The sequence below is a fragment of the Leptonychotes weddellii genome, chromosome 14, assembly GCF_054177405.1.
Source record: "Leptonychotes weddellii isolate Sample4059 chromosome 14, ASM5417740v2, whole genome shotgun sequence".
NCBI lineage: Eukaryota > Metazoa > Chordata > Mammalia > Carnivora > Phocidae > Leptonychotes > Leptonychotes weddellii.
In genome coordinates this window covers 78,968,444-78,995,477 of record NC_138382.1, presented here as the reverse complement: position 1 = coordinate 78,995,477, position 27,034 = coordinate 78,968,444, and the positions used below count along the sequence as shown (strand labels likewise).

The following is a 27,034-nucleotide window of genomic DNA, read 5'->3' as shown; positions in this document are numbered from 1 at the left end:
GACGGCAGGGCCCAGAGGGAGGGGAGGCCGGGCCGCTGGGTCCCTTCTTCGTAGGCGTCCTCCAGAGGCCACTCGTCTGAAGAGCTGTCCCGGCCAACCCCGCCATCCCTGCCAGGCTCCCTGAGCATTCAGAATTATTCCCACAGGAGGGACGTGGCCTCCCCAACACCTGCCTTGTCTCTGAGGGATGGGAAGGGTGTCATTTGACCTGGGGGGCGGGCGCTGTCGGGGCAGTCTGGCCACAGTGCTGGCTGTCCTGGAGGTGCAACCTCACCCCTGGGGGCTCAGCTCCCTCCTCCCGGCTGGTGCTCCTCCCAGGGGCATCCATCCTCTGACTGAGCCAGGACTGTTCTCCCCCCTCCTCCCCTTCCACCATCTTGGGAGGTGTGCTGGGGAGGGAAGGCAGGAGGGCGCACACACTCTCAAGATGGCACTCAAACCCTGGCACGAAACCGGGGCCCTGTATGGCTCGTTCCTATTTCCCTCAAGCATCTCTCACACTGTCTCCAACTATGGCCACTCAGACCAGACTCCAGCGCCCCCGCTGCCTACCACCGTCCTGGGGCCCTCTGAGCTGTGCGACCCTGCTGGCCGGGGTGCAGACGAGAGCCTGGAGCAGATGCAGAGTGGGTTTACAGCATGGAGAGGGCACAGGGAGGGCAGGACAGCCACGGGGAGGGCACAGGGAGGGCAGGACAGCCATGGGGAGGGGACAGGGAAGTCAGGACAGCCACGGGGAGAGGGGACAGAGAGGGCAGGACAGCCACGGGGAGAGGGGACAAAGAGGGCAGAACAGCCACAGGGAGGGGGGACAGAGAGGGCAGGACAGCCACGGGGAGAGGGGACAAAGAGGGCAGAACAGCCACGGGGAGGGGGGACAGAGAGGTCAGGACAGCCACGGGGAGGGGGGGCAGGGAGGTCAGGACAGCCATGGGGAGGGCACGGGGAGGGCAGGACAGCCATGGGGAGGGGGGCAGGGAGGTCAGGACAGCCATGGGGAGGGGTGCAGGGAGGGCAGGACAGCCATGGAGGGGGACAGAGAGGTCAGGACAGCCATGGGGAGGGAACAGGGAAGGCAGGACAGCCATGGAAAGGTCAGGACACTCCAGATTTGGGCACGAGGGGGACAAGACAGTGTCCCTGGGGTCGTACCTCTGAGGATGCTAGGAGCCAGCCCAGCGGGGAACCTCCCCTCCGTGTGCTAGGGGACACTTGGCTCCCATGTCAGGGGTCCTCGGGCGTTTTCCTCAGTCTGTCCCCTCCTCCTGGGGTCCTGCCCCTTCCCTGTGTCCTCCCGCTGGTCCCCCCAGCTGTCCACGCCAGTGGCCTGGTGAGGCGGCTCTGGACTGCTCCTCAGCCTCCCTCCCCGTGTGATCCCCGTCAGTCTGGTCTACAATGTGGAATTCTTTGATTCACTCTCCCCTTTTCCGTGAGCTGTGCCCACTGGAGCCAGACCCTATCTGGGTCACAGCAGGAGTGAGAACTGGTCCGTCTGGGTTCGCCCAGGTGCAGCTGCGGGATCCTATCCCGTCCGTGCTCTGGGAAGCAGCAGCTGCCCAGATGAGCGCCCCACATCCCCTGGGGCTGTGAGGGGACGCCCCAGGAGCGGCAGGAAAGCTGGGGGGCCGGTCAGCCCTGGGGTCTCTGAGGACGTGGCCGGGCTGAGCATGTGGCCCCTGCCCCCACCTGCGGGGGAGGGGACGTGATGCTCAGGCTGCGGTTTTCCGGGGCTTTGATGTCAGATAGGACGCATGGGTAGGAGCCTCCTGCTTCCATCCTTGGATCTGGGTCCCGGTCCCCACCCCAAGCGGCGCTGAGTTGCTTTGGGGGTTTGCACGGTGGAGAGGACCCCCCAGTCACATGGGAAAGCTGCGGACTCCTGTTCCTTCACGACGCCCCCCGGAGCATGTGAGTGTGTGCTGTTGGGGGGTGGCCGGGGTGTGGTGTGAGGCCGGCAGTGAGTCCGGCCCCAGGCTGAGCCGGACCTGGGGGCCCGGAGACCAGAGCCGGGCCGATGGAACCAGGAGGGGGCTGCAGACAGACTTTACCCCTGAGCCCAGACACCAAAGCCGGGGAGCAGCAGGGGGTCCTGCAGCACAGCACCTGTGTCCATCGGAAGGAGGAACGGGAGAGTGGTCTAAAGCCCTGACGTGAAGATGCTGGTGCAGAGGCAGACCACGGCCTGTCCCTGCTCGGGCCTCCGCCACCTGCCAGGCACCCATGGGCATGGGGAGATGGTGACGGTGAGGTCCACAGAGCCTTCCAGAACGTGTAGGCCACCACATGAGTGACAGCCTCACATGGTGCCCACCTCGCGGAAGGGGTGACCGCTAAGCTGTGTGCTGGGATGGGGCTGGGTGCAGGGAGGAGGGAACAGTACTCTGGAGGGTGGAACAGTGTGTGCAAGAGCCCTGAGGCAAGCGGGGGACGGCGGGCTGAGGGAGCACAGGTCTGAGGGGTGTGGGAATGTGGGGGGCATGGGGAAGGTGAGGGCGCTCCGCGAGGTCACCCAGGCCAGGTCACAGGAGCTCCTGGGTCTCGTGCAGGATGTGGATTGCATCTTTGTGATGGCAGCTGGTGGAAGGGTGTGATTGGGGTGACATTTTGGCAAGACCCCTGGGCTGTGAGGCTGTTGGGGTCACTCACCCTCACCAAGGCCAGGCTGGCGGGGAGTGGGAGATGAGGCCACATGGGAGGCCAGCCTCCGAGCAGCGGGGCAGCCGGTCAGCCTGGAGGGCCGGGGTCGGAGAGACCTGGGGCTAGCAGAGCCTGGAGGCGGGGTTGTGGAAACTGCTCTGGTGGTGGGTGTCCGGAACACTCCACGAATCAGCTGTGTCCTAGAGAGCAGCTCCCAAGCCTCAGATCCTTTCCAGAAAAAGTCAAAAAACGTACACAAGCTGGAACTGAAAAGACCTCTCTGTTGGAACAGCGGGACCGGTGTGTGGGGTGGGGGGGTGCGAGTGTGTGTGTTTGGGGCTAGACCAGAGACTGGGGGGGAAACGGTTTTCGTCCTGCCGCTCCCAAATCTTTCCATCCCTCCCTCCTTCTATCTCCCCCTACCCCCTCCACCCCGGTCATACAAATCATTGACATCGGAGGTCAAGGCCAGAGTGTCCGCTGTGAGCTCTGGGCCTCAGACTCTGCCCTCACGGAGCCCTTTCCTGTGACCCCCACCTTCCCTGCCCTGGGAGCCCGGGGACTATCAGCCGCCCCCACGGATAGGCTTGCTGCTCTTACCATCCGAATGCCCACCTGCGTCTGGGGGTGAGGTGCTGTCCGGCCCTGCCTTTCCAGGGTCCACCATCACCCACAGACACAGGGAGACCAGCTCCGGGCCTGAGAGGTCACTAGCGCCTTCACCAAGGGGGTGTTCCTGTTGGCATCCAGGGTGGGACCTCAGATGACAGCCCACGGCTCCTCTGGGCCTTCCTCTGCCCTGGGAGGGGTCTAGTGTCTGCGTCTTGGGGTGGGTCTGGGGGAGAGGACGGGTGTGTTGGGCAGGAGGACAGGCACGTGGGCATGGGGTCCACCTGACAGCACGCGCACGCTGGTCACTGTGCATGCCTGGCCTTGGAGGACCCAGGACAGTCACGGCTATGTCAGAGGCAAACTCAGAAAGCTCTGGGTGACATGTCCTCGCAGACTCGAGATCAAGCCCACACCATGGATGTCACTGAAAGAGTCTAATGAGATCCACTTGTGGAAGTCCAAAATGGCTCTTTAACAGAGGGTTCTGAGTCTGGCCTACAGTTTCCTGAGTTAAGAGGCAGACCGGCAAAAGCAGGACCATTGAGCCTCTCAGGTGGAATTTCCCCGCCAGCATTTCTCTACTGTTTGGGCCATTTACTTCCCAGGGTGTGTTCATGCAGTAAGAGGACTTGGGTGCCACCAAGCGGCCGTCCTAGGGACGTCAACGCCCTGCGCTGTGTGGGACCCACCAGTAACTTCTCCTTAGGTAGCAACACTCTGCATTTGAGTTACATCGTTAGGATTCAAAGTGAGAAAACCCACAAGAACTGCTTGTTCGCTTATGGCCACTGAGGCCTGGGAAGAGGCAGCCCCTAGCTCAGGCTGTTCAGAAGCTGTAGAGCTTAAGGCACGAAGCTGACTTCCCATTTTTTAGAGATAGGCACGAGCCACGGAAAGTACCACAACGGGCCTGTCTCCGGGAGTGTGGGTCGTGGGGACTGGTGTCCTGGAGTGGAGTAGGGTTCTGCCATCAGGGCTCCCCACCCAACCGCAGGCCAGGCAGTTCAGCTGCGGGATTTCTACAGAGCAGTTTTAATAACTAGGTGGGAAGTGGACAGAAGCACCATCTCTAGGGTGCAGTGGCAGCTCCCGAGGAGGGCTGAGCTGTGATTTGGAGAAATGAGGCTCCTTCCTATGAGGGACCCATGGAGAGCGAGGCAAGGAGAGGCCACTGTTTGCTGGGAGCCTTTTCTGGGCTTGTACACAAATTCGGAAGGATTTAGCATGGTTTTAGGGACACCCCACTCCAGGTAACTGGATGTCAGTTGGGTGTATTTGTGTGGGTCTATTTCTGGGTTCTTTACTCTGTTCCACTGATCCGTGTGTCTATGTCCCTACAAATACCACAGTCTTGATTCTTTTGGCCAAATAATAAGATTTAAAATTTGGTAGACCAGTTCCTCCCATTTTATTATTTTTTTTCAAAATTATGTTAGCTATTCTAGTACCTTTGTCTTTCCATATAAATCTTAGAATAATCTTATCTATGTCTACAAAAAACCCTGCTGGGATTTTGGTAGGAATTGCCTTAAAGCTGTATACCAACTTGAGGAGAATTGACATCTTTTACTCTGCTGAGTGTCAGTTGATGAACACAGTAAGTCTATTTACTTAGATGTTCCTTGATTTCTTTTATCAGTATTGCATTGTCTTCAGCATACAGATCCTGTGTATGTTTCATTAGATTTACATCAAAGTATTCCACTTTTTTGGGAGTGATTAAAACTGGTATTCTATTTTTAATTTCAGTGTCCATATGTCCATTGCTAGTATGTAGAACTGTAATTGATTTTTGTATGTTTATCTTATATCCTGCCACCTTGATGAACTCATTAATTCGAGGCGGTTTTTCTTTGTTTTTGTAGATTCCTTAAGATTTTCTACCTAGATAATTGTGTCATCTGCAAATGAGATACTTTTATTTCTTCCTTTCAGATTTGTATTCCTTTTATTACCTTTTTTTGCCTTATTGCCCTGGCTGGAACTTTCCGCACTCTGATGAATAAGAGGATTGGGAGCAGGCATCCTTGCCATGTTCCTGATTATTCACCATCCATTCATCATTCCCCATTAAGTACAGTGTTAATTATTTTTTAAAAAGATTTATTTATTTATTTGAGAGAGAGCGAGTGTGTGTGTGTATGAGTGGGAGGGGCAGAGGGAGAGGGAGAGAGAATCTCAAGCAGACTTCCCATTGAGCGCAGAGCCAGACACTCGGGGCTCGACCCCACAACCCTGAGATCACAACCTGAGCTGAAACCAAGAGTTGGATGCTCAACTGAATGTGCCACCCAGGAGCCCCTAAGTACAGTGTTAAGTTTTTTGTAGATGCCTTTATCAAGTTGAGGAAGCTCCCTCTATTCCTATTTTTCTGAAAATTTGTTTATCACAAATAGCTGCTGAATTTTGTCAATGTTTTTTCTACATTGATTGATATGATCATACGATTTTTCTTTGCTATCCTAACAATATGGTGGGTTACACTGATTGGCGTTCAAGTGCTGAATGAGCCCTGCATCGCTGGTATAAACTCCACTTTGTTATGGCGTATAATTATTTTTATATATTGCTGAATTCTATTTGTTAATATTTTGTTAAGGATTGTTGCATCTGTAATGATGAGAAACATTAGCCTGTAATCCCCCCTTCCTTTTTTTTTTTTTTTTTAACTCTTTGTGTGGTTTTGGTATCAGAGTAATATTAGCTTCATAAACAAATTGGGAAATGTTCTTTCTTCTTTTATTTTCTGCAGGAGGTTGTGTGGCATTCATACTAATCCTTTAAAGATTTGGTGTAATTCTCCTGTGAAATCATCTGGGCCTGAAAATGTCTTTTTGTGGCGTTTTAAAATTGGGAATTTAATTTTCTTAATAAGTGTAGGGCTATTCAGATTATCTAGTTCATACTGGATGAGTTGTGGTAGCTTGTATTTTTCGAGGAATTGGTCCATTTCATCTAAATTGTCAAATTTGTCTATATAGAGGTGTTCATAATATTCCCTTATTATCCTTTGATGTCTGTGGGGCTGTGGTGATAACTCTTCTTTCATTCCTGAGTTAATAATTTGTGTCTTCTCTCTTTTTTGCCTTGTCAGTCATGCTAGATGTTTCCTTTCCAGTGTTTATGTCTTTTCTTTCTTATTATTGTCTTACTGCACTAAGACATTCAGCCATGATGTTGAACAGGAATACTGACAGCGGACAACCATGCTTTGCTGTCAATCTTAGGGGGAGAGCAAGCAGTTTCTTACTATTAAGAATGATGTTAGCTGGTTACATTTGTTTGTTTGCTTGTTTTGTTTTGTTTTTGTTTTTTTAAATTATCAGTTTAAGGATGTTCCCTTCCAGGCCTAGGTAAGATTGCATTTTATTTTCGGCTTCCTTCTCGCTGAGTGACAACTTCTGACCAATGGGTGGAGAAGAGGTGGATGGCTTGAAGTCCTCTGCATGTCTATGTTTTCCCTCTAGTGTGGTGACCAGCAAACTCCTGGGAGTGGCTGTTTGATCACCTGGATTCCCGAGTGGCCATGAGGTGCAATATCTCTACTAATCTGTAAAGGAAATTGCAATAAACAAGAAATAAATCTGATGTTTTAAGCCACTGAGATTTTAAGGTTGTTTGTTAATGCAGCATAAACCAGCTTATGTTGAATGACACTCTTGATATGTGAAAAGTTTGCCTCATGAAAGGGACAAGATACTTTTGAAATATATTTAAAAAAAATTGCCTGGGTGGCTCATTCGGTTAAAGCGTCTGCCTTTGGCTTAGGTCATGATCTCAGAGTCCCGGGATCGAGCTCCACATCGGGCTCCCTGCTCGGCGGGGAGTCTGCTTCTCCCTCTGCCCCTCCCCCTGCTTGTGTTCCCTCTCTCGCTCTCTCAAATAAATAAATAACACATTTTTAAAAAAACTTAAAAACAGAAATGTCATACAACCCAGCAATTCCACTTCTAGGTATTTACTTGAAGAAAATGAGAACACTGATTTGAAAAGATATCTTCCCCCCCATGTTCACTGCAGCATCAATTTAACAACCAAGACACAGCAGCTGCCTGCATCCTTCCGTAGAATGGATAAAGATGTGATGTACATACACCCAGTGGAATACTACTCATCCACAACGAAGAGTGAAATCTCGACATTCACGACGACACGGATGGGGCTAGAGGATATTGTGAAAGACAGACGAAGACAAACATCATTTGATTTCACTTACATGTGGAATCTAAGAAACAAAACAAATGAAAAAATTAGCCACAAAGAAAAACATAGACTCATAAACACAGAGGACAAACTGGTGGTTGCCAGTGAGGGGGACAAACCAGGTGAAGGGGATGAGGGGTACAGACTTCCAGTTATTAAATAAATAAGTCACGAGGCACACAGAAAATACAGTCAATAATAGTGGTAATAACTTTGTACCATGGCAGATGGTGACCACACTTACGGGGGTGACATTTCGTAGGGTACGCAGTTGTCGAATCACTAGGCTGGACCCTTGAAACTAATATGACATTATGTGTCATCTACACCTCAGTTAAAAATTTTCTAAAAATGTTTAAAGTTTCCCTTTTAGCCCAAACTGTAATTAATATTTTTCTAGAAATGTATCTATTCCATCTATATATTTAAAACAGTAATATTACACACAAACTTACATATCTATAACATTTATATATAATTTTACATAAATAAAAATATGTGTATATATTGTTATATGTAAATTGTTATTTAAGAAGGCCTTCTTCTGTGGCTCCATACCCTACATTAGTAACACTAAAAGTCTGTGGAGAACAGGTCTCCTCTGACCGCTGTTCTCAGACCCCCTGACAGGGGAAACCTCTATTTGGTCCTAACCCAGAACAGGTTGGTGCATTTTTAGGCATGTGAAACTCGATGCCCAGGCTACCTGGAGGCAATTACCCTCATGTTTCTGAAAGACAGCCTTGCACGTTCAGAAGAGCACAGACTTTGACTGGCGAGTAACTTATTTACGGTTTTCTATCGGTATTTATTAGATTAAGTGCCCAGCCATTTTTCACTTGTCCTTTGTGAAGTTTGCGTGGCATGCAGCGTTAATGGGCACACCGCCCCTGCGGCCCTTTTATCTCATCCGTCAGGTTTAAAAGAGACCCCCGTCATGAGTGCTGATCCCCAGATGTCACCTGCTTTGGTGCCAAAGCCCGAACCCTGACTGCGCCTCACCCCTCGAGCCGCGCAGCCTGCACGCATCGACCAAGAAAGACCCAGACGGACTGCTGGCTGGTTGAGTTCTTTATTGCTGGAGGAGAAGTGGCTCAGAGCAGAGCACCTCAGGCTGGCGCCCCGAGGACCCCGTCCCCTGGAGGAGCGGGTCCCACAGGACCTGGGGCTCGGTCCCTCCTGATTCCTCTGATGGGGGAGGGAGGGGGCGATGTCGTCTCTGGGACCTGAAAGGGACGAGGGCTCCCCTGTGATTCCTGGGGAGCCTGTTGGGCCCTCGCCAGCCCCTCCCAGGTGGGGGGTGAGGGACAACCTCTCCACCTCGGGCTGAGTGGTGGTCAGCCCACGCCAGCCCCCCACGCTTGCCCACATCCTTGCCCAGAAGAGGCCATGGGGACATCTGCATGGGAGCTTGACCGGGACACAAGGAGGACATCCCAGAAAGGCCACTGGAGAGAGTGGGCCTGTGGCCAGCCTGGCCCCCGTGGTCACCAGGAGGGACACCAGGTCCCAGCCATTCCTGCAGAGGGACCAGGGCCCGACGGAGGGGAGCTGGGGTCCCCTGGGACACCTCCCACCGTGCACGTGCCCAGGACGTGGGGGCAGGGCTGGTATGCATTACCCCAGGAGGCGGGTCAGACAGGAGCTCACCTAGATGCGGCACTGCTGTGTGGGGGGAGGGAGAGCCGTGGGGGGGGATCACAAGTCGCCAGCCCTGCTGGACAGCCCTGGGCCCAGAGGGGTGTGGCAGAGGGGGTGGGGCTGGAGACCCTGCCTCAGGGGCTCTGCACCTCCCACCCCCCAAGCTGGGGGGCCTGGGGAATGGGGGCTACCGTGGGAGATGGCTGGGCCCGGTGCTCGGGGCTGTCTGGTGGGTGAGCCCCACGCGGAGTGCAAGTGGGGACGTGGGGAGTGGCGGTGATCACCTTCCACCTGCGTCGGGTTGAAGAAGAGCCAGATGTGCACGGGCAGAGTCTCGAGGGCTCTGTTGAATTTCTCCATGACCTGGTTGTCGACCTTCAGGGTCCTGGCTGTGGGGGGCGGTGGGTCAGTCCCTGGGCCGCAGGGCTTTGACGACCTCGGGGAGACCCAGGGACCCCGCCCGGGGAGCGAGTGCAGGAAGGACACACCAGCGTCCTGAGGTCAGCTCCCAGGGTGGCCTTCGGGGCTCAGCCCCCCTGCCTGCAGGGTCCCTGTCCCCTCCCCTTCCTCCCGGGACAGCGCTGGGAGGAGAGGGCTCCACTCGTAGACAACCCCCTCCCCCTTCTGCCTCAGCCCCCACTCGGCCTGTTCCTCGTCCCCGAGTCCCCACAGCGGCTCACAACTGATCACCTTTGCTAACGTGAGCCACGGGGGCTGGGAGGCAGCCCCTCCCCCTCCCGTCCCCAGGGCCCGGGGTGAGCGCCCCTGCAGGACTCCGCTACGCACCCAGGGACTGGCACATCATGCTGCTCTCCGCGGTGGGCGCGGGGGCCTCCATGCAGAAGAACAGGTAGTGGGCGTAGTCTGTGTCCAGCACGGAAATCTTTCTTTCCCCTTGGTCTGGAAAAGAGGCCGGAGCAGAGGCCTGAAATCTGTCTGGGTGCCCCTCGAATCTCCCTCGCGTCTCAGGCCACTTCCCTGACCCCAAGGGCACGCCCCCCCCTCAGGCCTTTCCTCCTCCCACAGACTCGGGAGAGGGCAGGTGGGCCCTGTGGCAGGGGAGGGCTGGAAGCTGTGGGGAGGCCCCAGGGCCCTGACCCAGAGGAGGCCGAGGGCAGGGCGGGAGGCCGCTAGGCCCGGGGGACAGGGCCGGTGGGGTATAGAAAGGCTGGAGGCGAGGCGGGTGAGGCCCAGAATGTTCCAGAAGCAGGTTCCAGGACCGAGAGGCAAATGCACAGTGTGTTTATGCACAGGTCTGGCTTCTGTGGACATGTGTACGGAGCCACAGGCCGCTGGGCCCCGAGCAGGGAAGTTTCTGCACGCCTGCCCTCAGACGCATCCCTGCACCGACCCCCATCTGCACGGCCACACAGATGTCGCAGCGAGACAGATGCTGTTCTGCTGTCTTCCCTTGCCAAGCAGGGGGCGCAGGGGCCGGGGGGCTGAGCCCGCCCCAGAGGGAGTGGGGTCCCCGGGCCTCATCACCCCGCCGAGTGCCCTTTGTGGTGTAGACGCGGGAGAAGCAGGGCCTGACTCTTCCCTGCTGCCGGGATGCGGAGGGGGCACTGCTTGTCCGGGGCCGCCTGGGGGTGCTGACCGGGGTGGGGGTGGGCGGCCCCGCAGGCACGGGGCGGGGGCACTTACAGTCGACCGTGAACACGGCTGGGTCCTCAGTCTTCTGGGCCATGATGTTCCCCTCAACGCATGCACTGTTTTCCCTGAAAAGCCAAAGAGTGCTGGGGTCCTCCATGAACCCCACTGTAGGGACAGGAGCCGGCTCCAGGAAGTGTCACACGCCCTGCAGACACCCAGCCCCGTCTGGCCCTGGGCCAGCTGAGAGCAATGTCATGAGGGGTTGGCCCGAATGTGAGTGGCCCTGTGGCCCTGAACAGGCGATTCAGGTGAGTTGACAATGGCGCAGACAAAGCCAGCCGGGACACCTGCCTGGTGGTGGAGGGCATGTGCCAGCTCAAAACTGACCCTCTCTGGGAGGGGCTGGGTTACAGCACTTCCAAGGACCTCATCATGGGTCACACTCAGAGTTCCTTGAGCCCCCGGCCCCCACTCCAGGGGCAGACAGGGCTCGCGGCAGGACCTGCCCAGGCCCCCGGGGCCCGAGCCCCACAGCTGACCAGCCGGCCTCCACACGGGCCTCTCTGCGCACTGACCCGGGGCCGCCCTGTGTGGTCGGCCTGTTGGCCCAGAGCCCAGGGCGGGGGCTCCGAGGGCACCGGGAACCACCCACAGGGCGCCGGCTCCCATCAGGACGCTGCCCTGCCCGCCCACCTGCCCGTCCAGGAGCCAGGCCCTCGCTGGCCCCCAACCCCAGGGTGGGGGGCACACCCACCATTTGCGCAGAATGATCTCCAGGTTGTCCTCGGGGGTGGGTCTCAGCTCCTGGACGTACACCCTCAGGGGGGCGGTCTCGGCGTCCAGGAGGGAGATGTCGCTGGCCACCATGGCCATGGAGTGCCACGTCCCAGCCACCTGCGGAGGGGGCCTTGAGCTGCCGTCGGGGGCGGGAAGGGCCCCGGCCCACGGGGGGCTCGCCCTCCCACCCCGGCCTGCTGGCTGGTCTCCTGCACACGTTTCTCAGGCAGCGCAGCGAGTGAGTCAGGACTCAGCACGTGTGAGGATCACCGACCACGTGATGCCCGTGTGCGGTTCTTGCATGTTTGGAACAACCATGCTCTCTACCCCAGCACTGTCCTGAGGAAGCTCCCACTCAGGGGTGCGTCCGCGTCATAGGTGACCACCCCGGGAGCGAGAGGGAGACACGGAGGTGGCTGGAGCCAGCACTCGGGGGACGAAGATGTGCCCTAGCTCTGTGCCTCACTGATGTGTGCAGTCGGCCCTCCCGTCCTCCATCAGCTGCCCCTGGCCCCGGCCCCCCAGCACCCGCCCCACATGCCCATACCTTTCTTATATCCAGGGCCCTCGTGGTCTGGGGGACGACGATGGCCTGGATGCCACACACGAGGGCCAGGCCCAGGGCGAGCGGGAGGCACTTCATGGCTGCGGCTGTGGTTGCGCTGAGCTCCCGGGAGTGAGGAAGGCCGGGCAGCGGGCTCGGGCCCTTATGTGGGGGCGGGGGCCCCCGCGAGCCAGCACCGTCCGGGCCCCCGGCCACGCGGTTCTCGGAATCCCCTGTGGCTCAGCCCCAGGGTCACAAGGACATTATCTTCCAGGACAGCGCGAGGCCCTCTTTCTGGGACAGTGTCACTGACTTCCCCCTGAGTCCAAACAAGAAGGTCCCTGTGTCCCCGGGGCCTGGACAGTTCCTGGCAGGCCCCAAGGGGAGGGTCTGGAGTGTGGGCCCAGGCTGGCCGCCAGCATCAGAAACACTTCCTGGGTCGCGATCTTGGGCAACAACAGGTCAGAGTCAGCACTGAGGACAGCTGTGTCCCCGAGGGCGGGAGAGCCCCATGCAAGCCCAGGGTCTGTGGACGACGTGCCGGTGGGTGGCCATCTGTCCTGCACAAGGGGCACACTTTTTCACACTCCCGGTCCCTCCAAGGGGCACCCAGTAACACAGCTGTCCTGAGCGTGCACGCCCTGGGGCTGGACGTGGCTATGTGGTCTGTTGTGCTCCATGGGGACCCCCTCCTTGCCCCTGCATGGCCATCTGGGCCCACGGGTCATCATCTGGGGGCAAAGGCTGGGCTCTCAGATGTTTGGGCAGACGAGCAGCATGCAGTGTCCAGAGGACTCTGGCAGGACCCCCCACAGCCCTTGCCCTCCTTCCCTAGGCCACCGTCAGCGGGTTCTAGGTGCCCCAAAGCACGGGCAGCCTGCTTCCTTCACCCCCTTGCAGGTCTGGGGGTGGGGGTGGGGGCTGCAGCAGTAGCGGGAATGCAGGTGGGCAGACAGCAGGCCTCCGGGCCCAGGTGGACGAGCGTGTGGCTGGCAAGCTGACCAGCTTCAGAGATGGAGGCGGATGTGGGGGCGCAGTGGGTGGGGAGGGGGACCAGGGGACCTGGGACCCAGCAGCGGGCCTGTCAATCAGGAGCCCAAACTGGAAAGAACACAGCCTTTATTTTGGGGTCTCAGATGGCAGCTTGGGGAGCACAGGGTCTGGAGTGACCAGAAGAGTGTTCGGCTCATACAGGGAGAGCAAGGGGTTTTGATGAGAGAGAGGGAAGGAGTAATTACATGAATAGAGGAAGAAAAGAAGAGAAAAACCTGGCTAGTCTGGGGCTGACCAGCGAGGCGCTTCTGATTAGTATCTTCCTGATTATTTTTTCGGTGCTCACAAACCGCATTGACCAACTTACTGTCCTCACATGACCCGCCTGCAGGTCTCTCTAGCGACATTTTATGAGCACCTGGTTATAAAGCCGGTTCCGCTGCCGGCCCAGCTCGGGAGCTCGTTAGCCAGAGAAGACAATGACGGCCCTCACGTCCAAAGTGTTAGACAATCCCACAGGCCCGGGTGCTGGGGATGCCGGGGCCCCCGAAGAAGGGATGGAGGGCTTGGAGGAGCTGAGGTGTGACGGTCCCTGCGGAGGATAGTGACCGGGGCCTGGGTGGATGTAGGCATTTGCAGACCTTATGTCTTGATCTGAGAATTCCATGAATTTCTTTTTTTTTTTTTTTTTTAAGATTTTATTTGTTTGTTTGTCAGAGAGAGAGAGAGCACAAGCAGGGGGAGCGGCAGGGAGAGGGAGAAGCAGGCTCCCCGTTGAGCAGGGAGCCCGACACGGGACTCGATCCCAGGATCCCGAGATCATGACCTGAACTGAAGGCAGATGCTTCACTGACTGAGCCACCCAGGCGCCCCGAATTCCATGAATTTCTAGAAGTCCCAAAATCTTGACAAGAATGGGATTTTATATTACCCCAGATGCGTTGCCCTTGCAAAGTGAAAACCCAAGAAAGGAGTGATTCCTCACATGCTCTTTCAACACATGAGCCTGACAGAGGGAACGGCGTCTCTGAGGGACGAGGCCGAGACAGAATCCCCACCCTTGGCAACTGGTCAGGTGCACACTGACCGGCCTCACAGAGCAGGCAGGACGATGCCCACTCTGCCTGCAAGGGGAGCTTGCCTGGCACTTCCGGGTCCCCTCTGCAGCAGACCACACATTGCCAGGGCCCCCTCTGTGGCAGACCTCACACCTCTGGGGCCCCCCTCTGCAGCGGACCCCATACAGGTGCAGGGGAGGGGCTCTGGCTAGTGTCCACCTGGGGCTCCGAGCTGGTGTGATGGGTGCAAGGCAGCTGATGCGGTCCGGCTGTGGAAACTGGCCCCTGGGCGGCTGAAATTTGTACCCATGGCCGTCCCCAGGCTCACACCTCTGCGGGGTGGGCAGGACGAGCGGGGCTCCTCAAGCCCAGCACAGACAGTAGGCTCAGCCTGCAGTCAGGAGGCCAGCTCCCTGCTGCTCCCCACTTGCCCGGCTTCCCATTTGTCCCCGGCTCTGGGCCGGCCTGGAGTGGGGCCCGTTTCCCTCCTGCCCGCCTCTCACGATGGCCACAGGACCTCGCCGGGCGGTGGTGCCGGGCCATAGTCAACAAAGTGCCCTGTGCGTCCATCTTGGAGTCTGTTCCAACAGCTTCCCCTTAAGGGAGACCGTTGTCACAATGGGGGGTGAAACGCACATTTACAACAACAGAGACCCGCCCCCTCATGTCCACCCACACTCACCCTTGCTGGCTCATTCTTCCCTGCACTGCATGGCCCAGGGTTTGGGTGACGATGATACCCCGCCCACCCACCCTCCCCGCCGTGCAGTCTGGTTTCCACCCAGCCTCACACCCTGCAGACACAAAGATGGTTTCCAGCGGTGGGCTCTCCACCAGTGCGGCCTGTTGACCAGTCCTGGCTCCTTTGGGAACACCTGTTCCAACTTTGGGGTTCCTCACCCCTTGGGCTGTTTTCCTTCTCCAGCCCCCCATCTCTCCCCACGCCCAGAGTGCTCGTCCTTCGTGCTCTGCTACTGGGGTCTCATCCGCTCCCAAGGGTCTGGGCTGCCCTCTCTAGACCTCTAGCTTTCATTTCGGTTGTGAGTCTCCCGAATTCCAGGTCAGCTCCCTAGCTCCCAGGACACCTCCCAGCTCCTACCCAAAACACCTCCGAACCGGCTCTTTTCCCAGAGACCCGACTCTTCCTGCATCTCCGTGAGGGGCCCTGGGAGTCATCCTTGAATTTTCCATCCTCCCCCACTTGACATTTGCGTTTCACCTGTAAATTGTCCACGTCCTCTGTTCTGTTCTCACTGCCAGTTCTCTGTCACTCAACTTCGTGTTTCTTTAGCAAATGTGCCATTGGGCATGCCCCTTACGTGGCCTCCGCACCCTCAGCCTCACCTGGTTCCAGGCACTGGAGAGGGAAAAGTCCTACGTGCCAGTGGGATTGTGTCGTGATACTGAAACACAAACAAAGAAATGCAGATACCCTCCTTGCTGGGAAGTGTTCTAACCAGAACGTGCATCAATATCACAAAAAGGTGTGCACCTGGCTTCCTTCAAGACCCAAAGGCAGAGCCTCTGGGTTTGGGGATTGAGAAGGTCTGTTTACTGGCTGCTTCTCCCCACCTCTGATTCTGATTCAAGCCGGGTTAAAGCTTCCCCAACAGGGCTCACAGTCTGCGGGGTTGTCCAGGGATCTCCTGCTCTCCCAAGATTTATACTTGCTGATTCACTAACCCCCTGTCTAGGGCCTAAGCTCCTGCATTCCCTGCCTTACCTTTGAATTTTGCCCCAAGTGCATATCTGCAGTTCAGGAACCCGCCCTGATACCCCCATCCCCATGCCTCTGAGCACAGCAGAGCGGCAACCTTCTGCAGCATGCCAGTGGGCAAACCCATCCTCCCTGTTCAAGACAAGGTTTAGGGACCCTTTTCTGAGAGGGCCTTTCCTGAAGGCTCCAAGTATTTGGGGCCCATACTGTCAGGGCCTCGTTTCCCTGTGGCACCCTCGACACCTTGCACATATCCACATAGGCGGGTGAAGATTTACACCATGCTGAATACGAGCCTTGGCAGATGCCTTGTGATCCTTCCGAAACATAGACCACGGGAGGCCTGGGAGAAGCTGCTATGAGAGCATTTCCCACTTACCACCACATCTTCCTAGGAGGCTGCGACGAGAGAGTGTCATCTCCTCCCAGGTTCTGATGCAGTATGAGGCTGCCTCTCTGAGCAAAGCTACTCAGCTTTGCCTAGAAGGGGCTTCTCAGTAACAGGACTTCCCACCACTATTGTTGCATTGCTATATTCAGATCCTTCTGGATCTGGTGTCATCCTGTAAAACAAGAGACATGGGTGTTGGCACGCTTGCTCATCTTGCTTTTGCTATCGATGTAAGTAATACAGTTTCTGAATCTAGGAAGGGCTCATTGTTTCCTTACCAGCTGAATCTGTCAGCCTTGCTTGACACATATATCTGTCATCTCACCAATAACACCATTTGATCTATATTTGTGTAGCAGAAAGAATTGTTTTGCATTTTGAAAGTTACCTGTATTCTGTGTAGTGAATCTCTGTAGCATTCATCCCAGAGTTAACTGTTCAAGGGACTCTACTGAGGCAGTGTTGAGATAGCAAAGATTGTAAAAACAGGGCACACAAAGGAAAAGGAATGAGGGATAGTGGATGGATAGATGGTAGATGGATGATGGATGGTGGATGGATGGATGGATTGATGGTAGATGGATGGTGGATGGATGGATGGATGATGGATGGTGGATGGATGGATGGATGGATGGATGGTAGATGGATGGTGGATGGATGGATGGATGATGGATGGTGGATGGATGGATGGGTGGATGGTAGGTGGTTGGATGGATGGTTGGCTAGATGGATGGATAGACGGTAGATGGATGGTTGGAGGGATGGATGGATGGTAGATGGATGTTTGGATGGTTGGATGGATGGATGAATGGCTTCCTTAACTCGTATTGGATAGGCCATTTACTTTCTCATTCTCACAATCCTTCCAACTTTCCAAGGTGCTTTCATGTCCATCGTCACCTTTTGTCCCTCCCCTCCCCCATCAGCTTCCTGTGCAGGTGTCAAGAATGAGATAGAATGTGCCAAGTCCCTGACCTATATTTACCCACAGTTAGTAACCAAGGTTGGCCTTGAGGCCAGGGCTGTTGAGGTCAGCCAGAAACTCGTTCTGGAATAGAACATCACGTCCAGCTCCCAGGGCCCTCCTCAACCTGGTGTTGGGCCATCTTCCTGAACCCATGGTGAGCCCAAGACCTCCCAGATTGTGTAGAGTCCTCAGGCACTTCTTCACAATGGATCTTTGTGTCTCACTAGCTCAATTTTTGGCTCCATCTGGGACTTCCTAATAACTCAAATGACAGCTGGATCTGATAATTAACTGAGTGGGGCAGGAAACAGGTGAACACCATTCAGTGTTAAGGCTGCAAGTGGTAATTAGGGGACTAAGGTGGTGCTGATAAATATTTATAAGGAGAGAATCAAAATAGGACTCAGAATCCTGAACTTGGCCCTGTTACTCACCAGGCTTTCTCTACCTACCCAGAAACGCTTGACCCAAAGGACAAACCAGGGCAGACACTTTCTGACACTTCAACTCATGTTTTAGGATGATCAAAACTGGATTTTACCCTCTTTATGAGCTAGACCAGTCTATGGTTCTTCTTACTGCAAGAATTGCAGGGCAACTCTTGAATGAAAGAGAAAATTGCAGAATATTTAGAAAATGAAAATGAACACATAGCACATCAGAATCTGAGATATCTAGGTAAAGTGGCACTCAGAGGGAAATCTGTTGTCCTTAAGATAACTTTAAGAAATAAAAAGAACGAAAATAAATTAATTAGCTATACCACTCAAAAGTTAGGGGGAAAAACAACATAACCATAAGAAAGGATAAGGAAGAAACTGCAAATATAAAAGCAGAAGTTACTGAATCAGAAAATAGAAAAATGGTATATTTGGTCAAGTGGTGGTTCTTGAGAAATACCAATAAAACAGGGAGCATTTGCCCTAGTCAAGGAAAAAGGGAAAAAGGGAAAAAGAGAATATACATCAAATAATAAATGCTATTGGGAAAATAACCACAAAAAGAGAAGAAAGTAAAGAACCATTTGAAGGAAAAGGTTTACTTTACCTCACGGGATAAATAAAAAGTTGGATGAAATAGTTTCTAGAAAAATATGTTACCCAACCTGACAGTGAGAGAACTATAGAGTGTTAATGGACTAATTTCCTAGGAAAAAAACTAGAAAAAGGAAAAATAAGTTATTAAGGAGGTATTTCCCCCCAAAATACCAGTTCCGAATAGACATACAGGGAAAATCTAGTATGCCTTTAAGGAAAGTTAATTTGAATGCTAAAAAAATAAGGAAACTTTCCAAATCATTTTTATCAAGTTAAGACTTTGTTTCCAAAACCTGCCAAGAAATGTACAGATCAATCTCAGTTTTGAATATCAGTGTAAAATTACTAACTAAAATATTATCAAACAGAGCACAGTAATGCTTTCAGAGGGCAATACATAAGAGCTTCATTCCAGGATTGTGAGCATAATTCATATTAGTAAACTTATTGATAAAATTCATCATAGTAATAGATCACAAGAGAAAAATTATGTGATCAGTTCTGGTGATACTATCAAGGCTCTGATAAAATTCAAAATTATTTTTAATAATAAATTTAACAAAAATTATACAAACTCAGTGTGAAAAAAGAATTACATTCTTGAGGACCCAACAAAGGACACAAACAAAGGAAATGCATGTCATAATTGTGGCTAGAATGTTCCATAAAGATGTCAATTCTTCCCAAGTCAACCCATAAATGTAATGCAAGCCCATAAAAATATCAGCCATATTTTGTACCAGACCATTTGATCCTAAAGTATATTTGAAGATTTAAATAAGAATAACTAACAAAATTCTGTTAAAGACAATAAGGATGATGAACTATCCACACCAGATGTTAAGATAAAATAATTAAAACACTGGGGTTCTGGACTATACTAAAATAAAAAGCTTCTGCACAATAAAAGAAACCATCAACAAAACAAAAAGGCAGCCTACTGAGTGAGAGAAGATATTTGCAAACGATAGACCTGGTAAGGAGTTGATATCCAAAATGGACTTAACAACTCAACATCAAAAAATTAAAAAAAAAATAAATAAAAATAAATAAAAAAAATCCCATTTAAAAACGGGCAGAGGTCCTCAATAGACATTTTCCCAAAGAAGACATCCAATGACCAACAGATAAATGAAAAGATGCTCCACATCTCTCATCATCAGGGAAATGCAAACCAAAACCACAATGAGATACCACCCCACACCTGTTAGAAAGGTTAAAAGCAAAAACACAAGAAACAACAAGTATTGGTGAGGATGTAGAGAGAAAGGAACCCTCATGCATGCAAACTGGTACAGCCACTGTGGAAAATAGTACGGAGGTTCTTAAAAAAATTAAAAATAGAAAGATTGTATTTTCCACTACTGGGTGTTTACCCAAAGAAAATGAAAACAGGGGCGCCTGGGTGGCTCAGTCGGTTGGGCGACTGCCTTCGACTCAGGTCATGATCCTGGAGTCCCGGGATCGAGTCCCACATCGGGCTCCCTGCTCAGCAGGGGGTCTGCTTCCCCCTCTGCCCTCTTCCCTCTCGTGCTCTCTGTCTCTCATTCTCTCTCTCTCAAATAAATAAATAAAATCTTTAAAAAAAAAAAAAAGAAAATGAAAACAGTAATTCAAAAAGATATATACATCCCTATGTTTGTTGCAGCATTGTTTACAATAGACAAGACATGGAAGCAGCCCAAGTGTCCATCAATAGATGAATGGATAAAGAAGGTGTGACATATATATAATGGAATATTACTTGGCCATAAAAAAGAATGAGATCTTGCCATTTGCGACAACGTAATACTGTATTATGTTAAGTGAAATAAGTCAGGCAGGGCGCCTCGGTGGCTCAGTCATTAAGCGTCTGCCTTCAGCTCAGGTCATGATTCCAGGTCCTGGGATCGAGCCCCGCATCGGGCTCCCTGCTCTGCAGGAAGCCTGCTTCTCCCTCTCCCATTCCCCCTGCTCGTGTTCCCTCTCTCGCTGTGTCTCTCTCTTCAAATAAATAAATAAGATCTTAAAAAAAAAAAGAAAAAAAAGAAATAAGTCAGGCAGAGAAAGACAAATACCGTATGATTTCATCTATATGTGGAATCTAAAAAACAAAACAAAACAAACAAAAAGCAGAAACTGACCCTGTAAACACAGAGAAAAAACTAGTGGTTGCCAAAGGAGAGGGGATGCACAAAATGGGTGAAGGGGAGTGGGAGGTCCAGGCTTCCAGTTATGGAATGAGTAAGTCACGGGGATGACAAGTGCAGCCCGGGGAACATAGTGATATTGCAGTAGCACGTATGGCGACATACGGTGACCACACAGCATAACATGTAGAGATGCCGAATCACTATGTTGTACACCTGGGCCTAATGGAACATGGTGGGTCAACTGTGCTTCAAAGATAAAACAAACAAAACCAAACCACTGGGGTTCTGGCACACAGACAGCCCAGTAGAATGGATGAAAAGTCTCTGACCAGACCCAAACACACATGAGAATCAGGAATGCGGGGAGAACGGGGTGGGCATTTTGGAAAATATAGCTTAAGTCCTAACTCATGAATTAAAACAAATGAATTCCTGATGGAGCAAAAGATTGAACAATGAAAACAATGAAACAATGAAAATTCAGGAATTCAGTATCCAGAATATAAGAGGCCTCTCCAAAAATGATCAAAACTCTGCAACAGTGGTCAGAAGCTACAAAAGGAAACACTGGTGAGTTTAACCACGTAGAGGAAACACATTGAAATGACCCCACAAACTGAGTAAGAAGAGAAATGATGAACTGAGGAAAATTATTTTTAACTGATAGCACAAATAGTATCTAATTTCCTTAATATATAAAGAGCTCCTGCAAATCGATAGAGAAACACCAAGAATTCAATAGACTAAGATACGATTTGATTCTTCTCAGAAAAGTATTTTAAATTAACTAAAAATGAGAACAAAATATATTAAAATATGTGGATGCACACTTTGAAGGGAATTTGTAGCATTGATGCTTATATTAGGCCACATAAATATGCTCAATTGCAAAATCTAAGCCTGCAGCTTAAGTAACTAGGAGAACAGCTTGAAACCAATGCAAGCAAAAGAAAAGAAATAATGTGATAACAAAAATTGATGACATAGAAAACAGAAAACCTATAGAGAAAATCAATCAAAAACAGTTTTGAGGGACACCTGGGTGGCTCAGTTGGCTAAGCACCTGCCTTCGGCTCAGGTCATAATCCCAGGGTCCTAGGATTGAGCCCCACATCAGGCTTCCCGCTCATGCTCTCTCTCTCACTCTCTCTCTTTAATAAATAAATACAATCTTGAAAAAAAGAGGGGTGTCTGGGTGGCTCGGTTGGTTAACCATCTGCCTCCGGCTCAGGTCAGGATCCCGGGGTCCTGGGATCGAGCCCCGCATCGGGCTCTCTGCTCAGCGGGGAGCCTGCTTCTCTCTGTCTGCTGCTCCCCCTGCTTGTGTGCTCTCTCTCGCTGTCTGTCAAATAAATAAATAAAATCTTTTTAAAAAAAACTTTTGATCTTTGAAAAGGTCAGGAAAATGGATAAACCTCTAGCCAGACTAATCAGGAAAACCCAGGTAGTTGACATATATCACTACTAGGGATGAAGAATGTGACACCAGTACAGATCTTATGGAAACTAGAAGGATATTAAAAGTGGTGCCTGGGTGGGCTCAGTCCGTTAAGTGTCCAATCCTTGGTTTCGGCTCAGGTCATGATCTCAGGGTCGTGAGATTGAGCCCCTGCTTGAGATTCTCGCTCTCCTTCTCCCCCTGCCCCCTCCCCACTCATGTGCTCTTTCTCTCCCTCTCTCTCTCAAAAAAAGAGGATATTAAGGGAACACTTTAGATGGAAATAATTCTCATAACTCGGACAAAATGCATAAAGTCCTAGAAAGATACAAAGTATCAAAGCTTATTATAGAAGCGGTGGATAGCCAGAATCGACATAGATCTATTGCAGAAATTGAATTTGTGGATGAAAATCTCCCCTCCCCTGCCAAAATCTCAAGCCCCAGTTAGCCTCACTATTAAATTCTATCCGACATTTAAGAAAGCAGTAACATGAATCTTGCAGAAATTGCAAGCTGAGGGGTGACTCCCAATTCATGTTGTGAGACACACACTACACTGATTTCAGCGGGCTATGTGCTATTTATTAAATAAGACTTACTTCTTTGAATTGAAATGTTATCCCCTTCATCCACTAAATTTCTACACAAATTTCTTGCCACTCTATTTTGCTCCACTGATCTTTTGGTTTATTCCAACGACAACGTGAATCCTTCTCTGTCCCTTCTATTGACTGTGCGTAGTCAGAGGTTGGCTCCCCTAGCCCCAGCCCCCTCCCTCCTTCCCTGGGGACAGATCCTTCTTTTTTTTTTTTTTTTTTTAAAGATTTTATTTATTCATTTGAGACACAGAGATACAGACAAAAAGAGAGAGCATGAGCAGGGGGAGAGGCAGACAGAGAGGGAGAAGCAGGCTCCCCGCTGAGCCAGGAGCCTGATGTGGGGCTTGATCCCATCCCAGGACCCCGGGATCATGACCTGAGCCGAAGGCAGACGCTTAACCATCTGAGCCACCCAGGCGCCCCGGGGACAGATCCTTCTAAACGAGTCCTCCTTCAAAGCCCCTTCTCAAGTTCCATCTGTTTCAATTTGGACTCTGATAAGAACACCAATATCGTCACCAACACGAATGCTACTACTAGGTTGATGTTAAGATTTCTTTTTCTCTAGAATATGGTCCACAAAAGATCAAAGTGTGAGTAGGTGGGGCACTGTCACAGGGGCAAGACCCCAGGGTGGGCGTAGGCAGCACAGTGAACAGGGTGTGACCAGGGAGTGCCCGGCATCTGACCAAGATTTCTTGATGAGACTGCTCATTCCACCCCTGTCTACGTCCCCTCATATTGGAACTGACCACGCTTCATGATGGATCATTTGCCATGGGCCACTAAAGCATGTCACTGGAAAAAAATTAAAAAGTCAACATTTTTTTTTTCTCCGAAATGGTCAGTTTTACAGAAGTTAGGTTCATTTGTTTCTGTGTGTTTATCATTTTATTGCTTGCTGCCTTTTAGTTTTTATTTTATTTTATTTTTTAAGATTTTATTTATTTATTTATTTATTTGAGAGAGAGAGAGTGCACGAGAGAGAAAGCACAGCAGGGGGAGTGGGAGAGGGAGAAGCAGGCTCCCCGCTGAGCAGGGAGCTCGACGCAGGACTCCATCCCAGGACCCCGAGATCGTAACCTGAGCAGAAGACAGATGCTTAACCGACTGAGCCACCCAGGCGTCCCTCGGTTTTTAGTTTAGTTTACATCTAAAATATATAAGACGTGAACTCGTCCAAAACTTAAAATTGCATGAAAATTTGTGCCCGCGAATTTCTCCGCCTGCGCAGCCACCTTCCTCCCTGTAGACAACTAACTCACTGATGTCTGCTCATCCTTTCTGCCTATCTTCTTCCACGTTCCTGAGCATAGGCTTACTTCCATTCTTTCTGACCCGAAAGTTAGCTCATGACAGCACATCCTGGAAACTGCCCCACATCCATTTAGAGAATTTACGGGAAGGAGTTTCAGCCGACGTCACCATCTACAGAGAAATCATTCTTCCTCTTTTATTCTCTGAACGTAGTTCATTTGAAATTAGTTTGAGATTCACCCAGATGCTCTCCTGTTGGAATCCAGGGGCGACTATGCCATTCAGGGGCTTTTGCCCCCGGGTGGGTGTCCTGGCGGGGAAGGCGGGAGGTGGGTGGGTGTGAGCATCGACACCGGGCCACCCCATGCCCCCCCATCGGGCAGGTGGAGCGCGTTGTACCTCCCTGAGAACAGTAGGGGTACCGGTGCGTGCCCCCTGCATGGCCACGGGGATGAAGGGACCGCCTGTATGGAAAGCGCGGGGAACGCTGTTCTCATTATGGCCTCCTTCCACCGTGAGGTCTGTCAGGTGTAAGGGGATGCGGAGGGGTTGCCTGCCCCCCAGGCCTGGAGCTGCTCACTCCTGACCACCTGTTCCTAAAGGACCTGTCTGCCCCCTCCTGATGCTGTGGCGGGGCTGGGGGCAGGCGGGGGGAGGCTCTGCACCTGTGTGTCTGTCTGCCTTGATAAGGGACCTGTCTCCTTTTTCTCTGGTCTTCTTGGGTTTGTTGGGATGCTTACATTTGCTATGAAAATCTTCTATTTGGGGGCTTTTAAGTCTATCAGGTTAGAGCCAAACAGTTGAATCCCTTATGAAGTTTTAATTAAATTTCTCTCTATCTGTGGTCATTGATAGTTCTGGAAATTGCATATTTGTATTTTTTCCCCAGCTCTTTCTCACAGGGGAGCTAAGCCCATCCCTGCCCTCACCTTGGGGGCACAGGAACCTTATTTTCCTTATTTTAATGCTTCTTTTCTAACCTGAATTGATTGTAGATTCATTTATTTTATTTTTTACTTTTTTATTTTTTTAAAGATTTTATTTATTTATCTGAGAGAGAATGAGAGAGAGAGAGAGCACATGAGAGGGGGGAGGGTCAGAGGGAGAAGCAGATCCCCCGCTGAGCAGGGAGCCCAATGCGGGACTCGATCCCGGGACTCCAGGATCATGACCTGAGCCGAAGGCAGTCGCTTAACCAACTGATCCACCCAGGCACCCCATAGAGTCATTTATTTTAGTTTCCTTTAGCTAACTAATTTAAGGATTAAGGGCTATGAGTTTTCCTCCTAGCTCATTGATTCTGATAGTTTCTAGATAGTTTACAAATTTTGTGCAAGTGGATTCTCCTGTTCTGTGGACGAGAAACCCGAGGAAATTTACCCCCAGGAGCTGGTCCCCTCCGGAATCCCCCAAAAACGCCAGCAGAGCCCAAGGCACCATAACCCACAGGCCCCCCCAACAACACACTTCACAGAGGGGAGGTCATGCGGCTTTATTTAGAGTCCTCAGAGAGTAGGCTCCCAGCCTGAGCACACAGACCCAGGAAGGAGGAAGAGGACAAGACAGGGTGGCAGGCTTCTTCTTCGAAAGGACAAGGAAACTTCTGCCTTCTGGGGTGGGCGAGCAGGGTCTGGTTTCTCCTGTGGGGGAGGCAAGCAATGGGGTTTTGCAGGTTACTAAAACAGACAAAGGCAGAGAGCACGCTGTTGGGGGAGAGGGGACGGGGTGGGGGTGGCGAGGACATCTCCCCTTAATAATGCGGCCCCTGGCCTGCACATTCTCGGCTTTCTCTGCCACCCAACCATCACCCAACCCCCTCCCCACCCTGTTTCCCCTCCACCTCCTTAAAACAACAACCTGAACCCCAAAAGAAAGCACGGGGCCCCACAGGAGGGCACATGCTTGGACCTAAGTGGTTCTAGGACAGAGCCAAGCACTTGACTGGAATTACCAGCCTGGCCCCGGTGGTCACCAGGAGGGACACCAGGAGGTCCCAGCCATTCCTGAAGAGGGACCAGGGCCCGACGGAGGGGAGCTGGGGTCCCCTGGGACGCCTCCCACCATGCATGTGCCCAGACGTGGGGGCAGGGCTGGTACGTTACCCCAGGAGGCGGGTCAGGCAGGAGCTCACCTAGACGCGGCACTGCTCTGTTGGGGGGAGGGAGAGCCATGGGGGGGTCACAAGTCGCCAGGACAGCCCTGGGCCCAGAGGGCTGTGGCAGAGGGATGGGGCGGGAGACCCTGCCTCAGGGGCTCTGCACCTCCCACCCCGCAAGCTGGGGGGTCTGGGGAATGGGGGCCACCAGTGAAGGAAGACGCTGCCCTGATGTCTCTAGAACCCTGACGGGAGCCAGAGCTGGGACAGCACGTGGGGGGCGGGGGGTGCCTGCTGCGGGCTAGAGCTCACCCTTGCCCTGGGTCAGGTCCAGGATGATCCGCATGTGCACGGGCAGAGTCTCGAGGGCTCTGTTGAATTTCTCCATGACCTGGTTGTCGACCTTCAGGGTCTTGGCTGTGGGGGGCGGTGGGTCAGTCCCTGGGCTCCAGGGTCCCTGTCCCCTCCCCTTCCTCCCGGGACGGCGTGTGGACAGGAGGAGAGGGCCCAGCACCCTAGGCTGTCGGGTCTCACCCAGCATAGCTGATGTGCTGACCGAGGATGTGTGTATATAACCCCCAGAAAGGGCTTCATTCGGGCAAACTAGGAATGTCTCTGCCTTGTGCTACCGGTTTCACTGGCTTGCATTTCATTAAGAACATTACCACCAACTAAAGCTTCTAATTAGTATTCCTCTTTTGACCAAGCCAGTAACACTAAGTCCAGCCCCTTGACCCAGCAGCCATCCTTCTGGCCCCTTTCTCCCCGATTTCTGAGGCAATGTGAGTGGACTTAGCCACCCCTAGAGAAAGACTGGCCACCCCCGGGCCCTCAGGCCACTCGGATGTTGCACAGTCTGCTCCCTGGGTGCCCACGGTGCCGGCCAGGGGTCCTTAGCCGCCGTCCCACTCGGGGTGACCCCGCGCATCGTCAGTGCACACCCAGGTGCTGGCACATCAGTCTCTGCTCGGGCGCGTCCGTGTTCTCCACGCAGAAGAACAGGTAGTTCTTGTAGTCTGTGTCGAGCACGAAGACCTTGTTCTCCTCCAGATCTGGGGAGAGAAGAGAAGGACCAAAGTGAGGATGGAGTCCTGTCCAGCAGGAGCGTCCCTCACGGGTGCTGGTGGGCGTTCCTACAGTCACCTGGACCCCTGTCCTGCAGCCCCCACGGGGCGGCACCAGGTGCAGGAATGGCCAGAGGCAGCAGGAGAGGAAAGGGAGAGGAGAGGCAGGGTGGTGGAGCACAAAGACCCGCTGAAGGTGAGAGGTCTGGTGTGTGGCCGGCCAGGTGTGTAGCTGTCAGGTGGCGGGGGGCGGGGGGGCGGGAGACAGCAGAGGGGA

General features: G+C 52.5%; 2 protein-coding genes across 4 annotated transcripts in view; both read right to left on the bottom strand.

Annotated features, from left to right (window-relative positions):
- Positions 1-7,191: 7,191 nt before the first annotated feature.
- LOC102737703 (beta-lactoglobulin-2-like) lies at positions 7,192-12,179 on the bottom strand. 2 transcript variants are annotated; one of them, XM_031034828.2, is made up of 7 exons: positions 12,011-12,179; positions 11,441-11,580; positions 10,738-10,811; positions 9,880-9,993; positions 9,285-9,482; positions 8,455-8,678; positions 7,192-7,474 (listed from the first exon to the last, which is right to left on the bottom strand). In XM_031034828.2, exons 1-7 carry the CDS (start codon positions 12,104-12,106, stop codon positions 7,448-7,450), a joined length of 873 nt encoding a protein of 290 aa, XP_030890688.2. In that variant the 5' UTR covers positions 12,107-12,179; the 3' UTR covers positions 7,192-7,447. The 2 variants fall into 2 exon arrangements, with proteins under 2 accessions (XP_030890688.2, XP_030890690.2); XM_031034830.2 differs by having other exon boundaries at positions 9,378-9,482; positions 12,011-12,171.
- Positions 12,180-25,071: 12,892 nt separating this feature from the next.
- The window catches only part of LOC102737400 (beta-lactoglobulin-2-like), a 3,923-nt gene continuing 1,960 nt past the window's right edge, over positions 25,072-27,034 (bottom strand). The window contains exons 4-7 of one of the 2 annotated variants that reach the window (XM_031034831.2): positions 26,635-26,745; positions 26,006-26,110; positions 25,701-25,746; positions 25,072-25,238 (exon numbers count right to left, since the gene is read on the bottom strand). In XM_031034831.2, coding sequence (XP_030890691.1) covers positions 25,730-25,746; positions 26,006-26,110; positions 26,635-26,745 — 233 coding nt within the window. In that variant the 3' untranslated portion in view covers positions 25,072-25,238; positions 25,701-25,729. The remainder of the gene's footprint in view (positions 25,239-25,700; positions 25,747-26,005; positions 26,111-26,634; positions 26,746-27,034) is intronic. The other variant, XM_006739624.3, reaches the window with a different exon arrangement.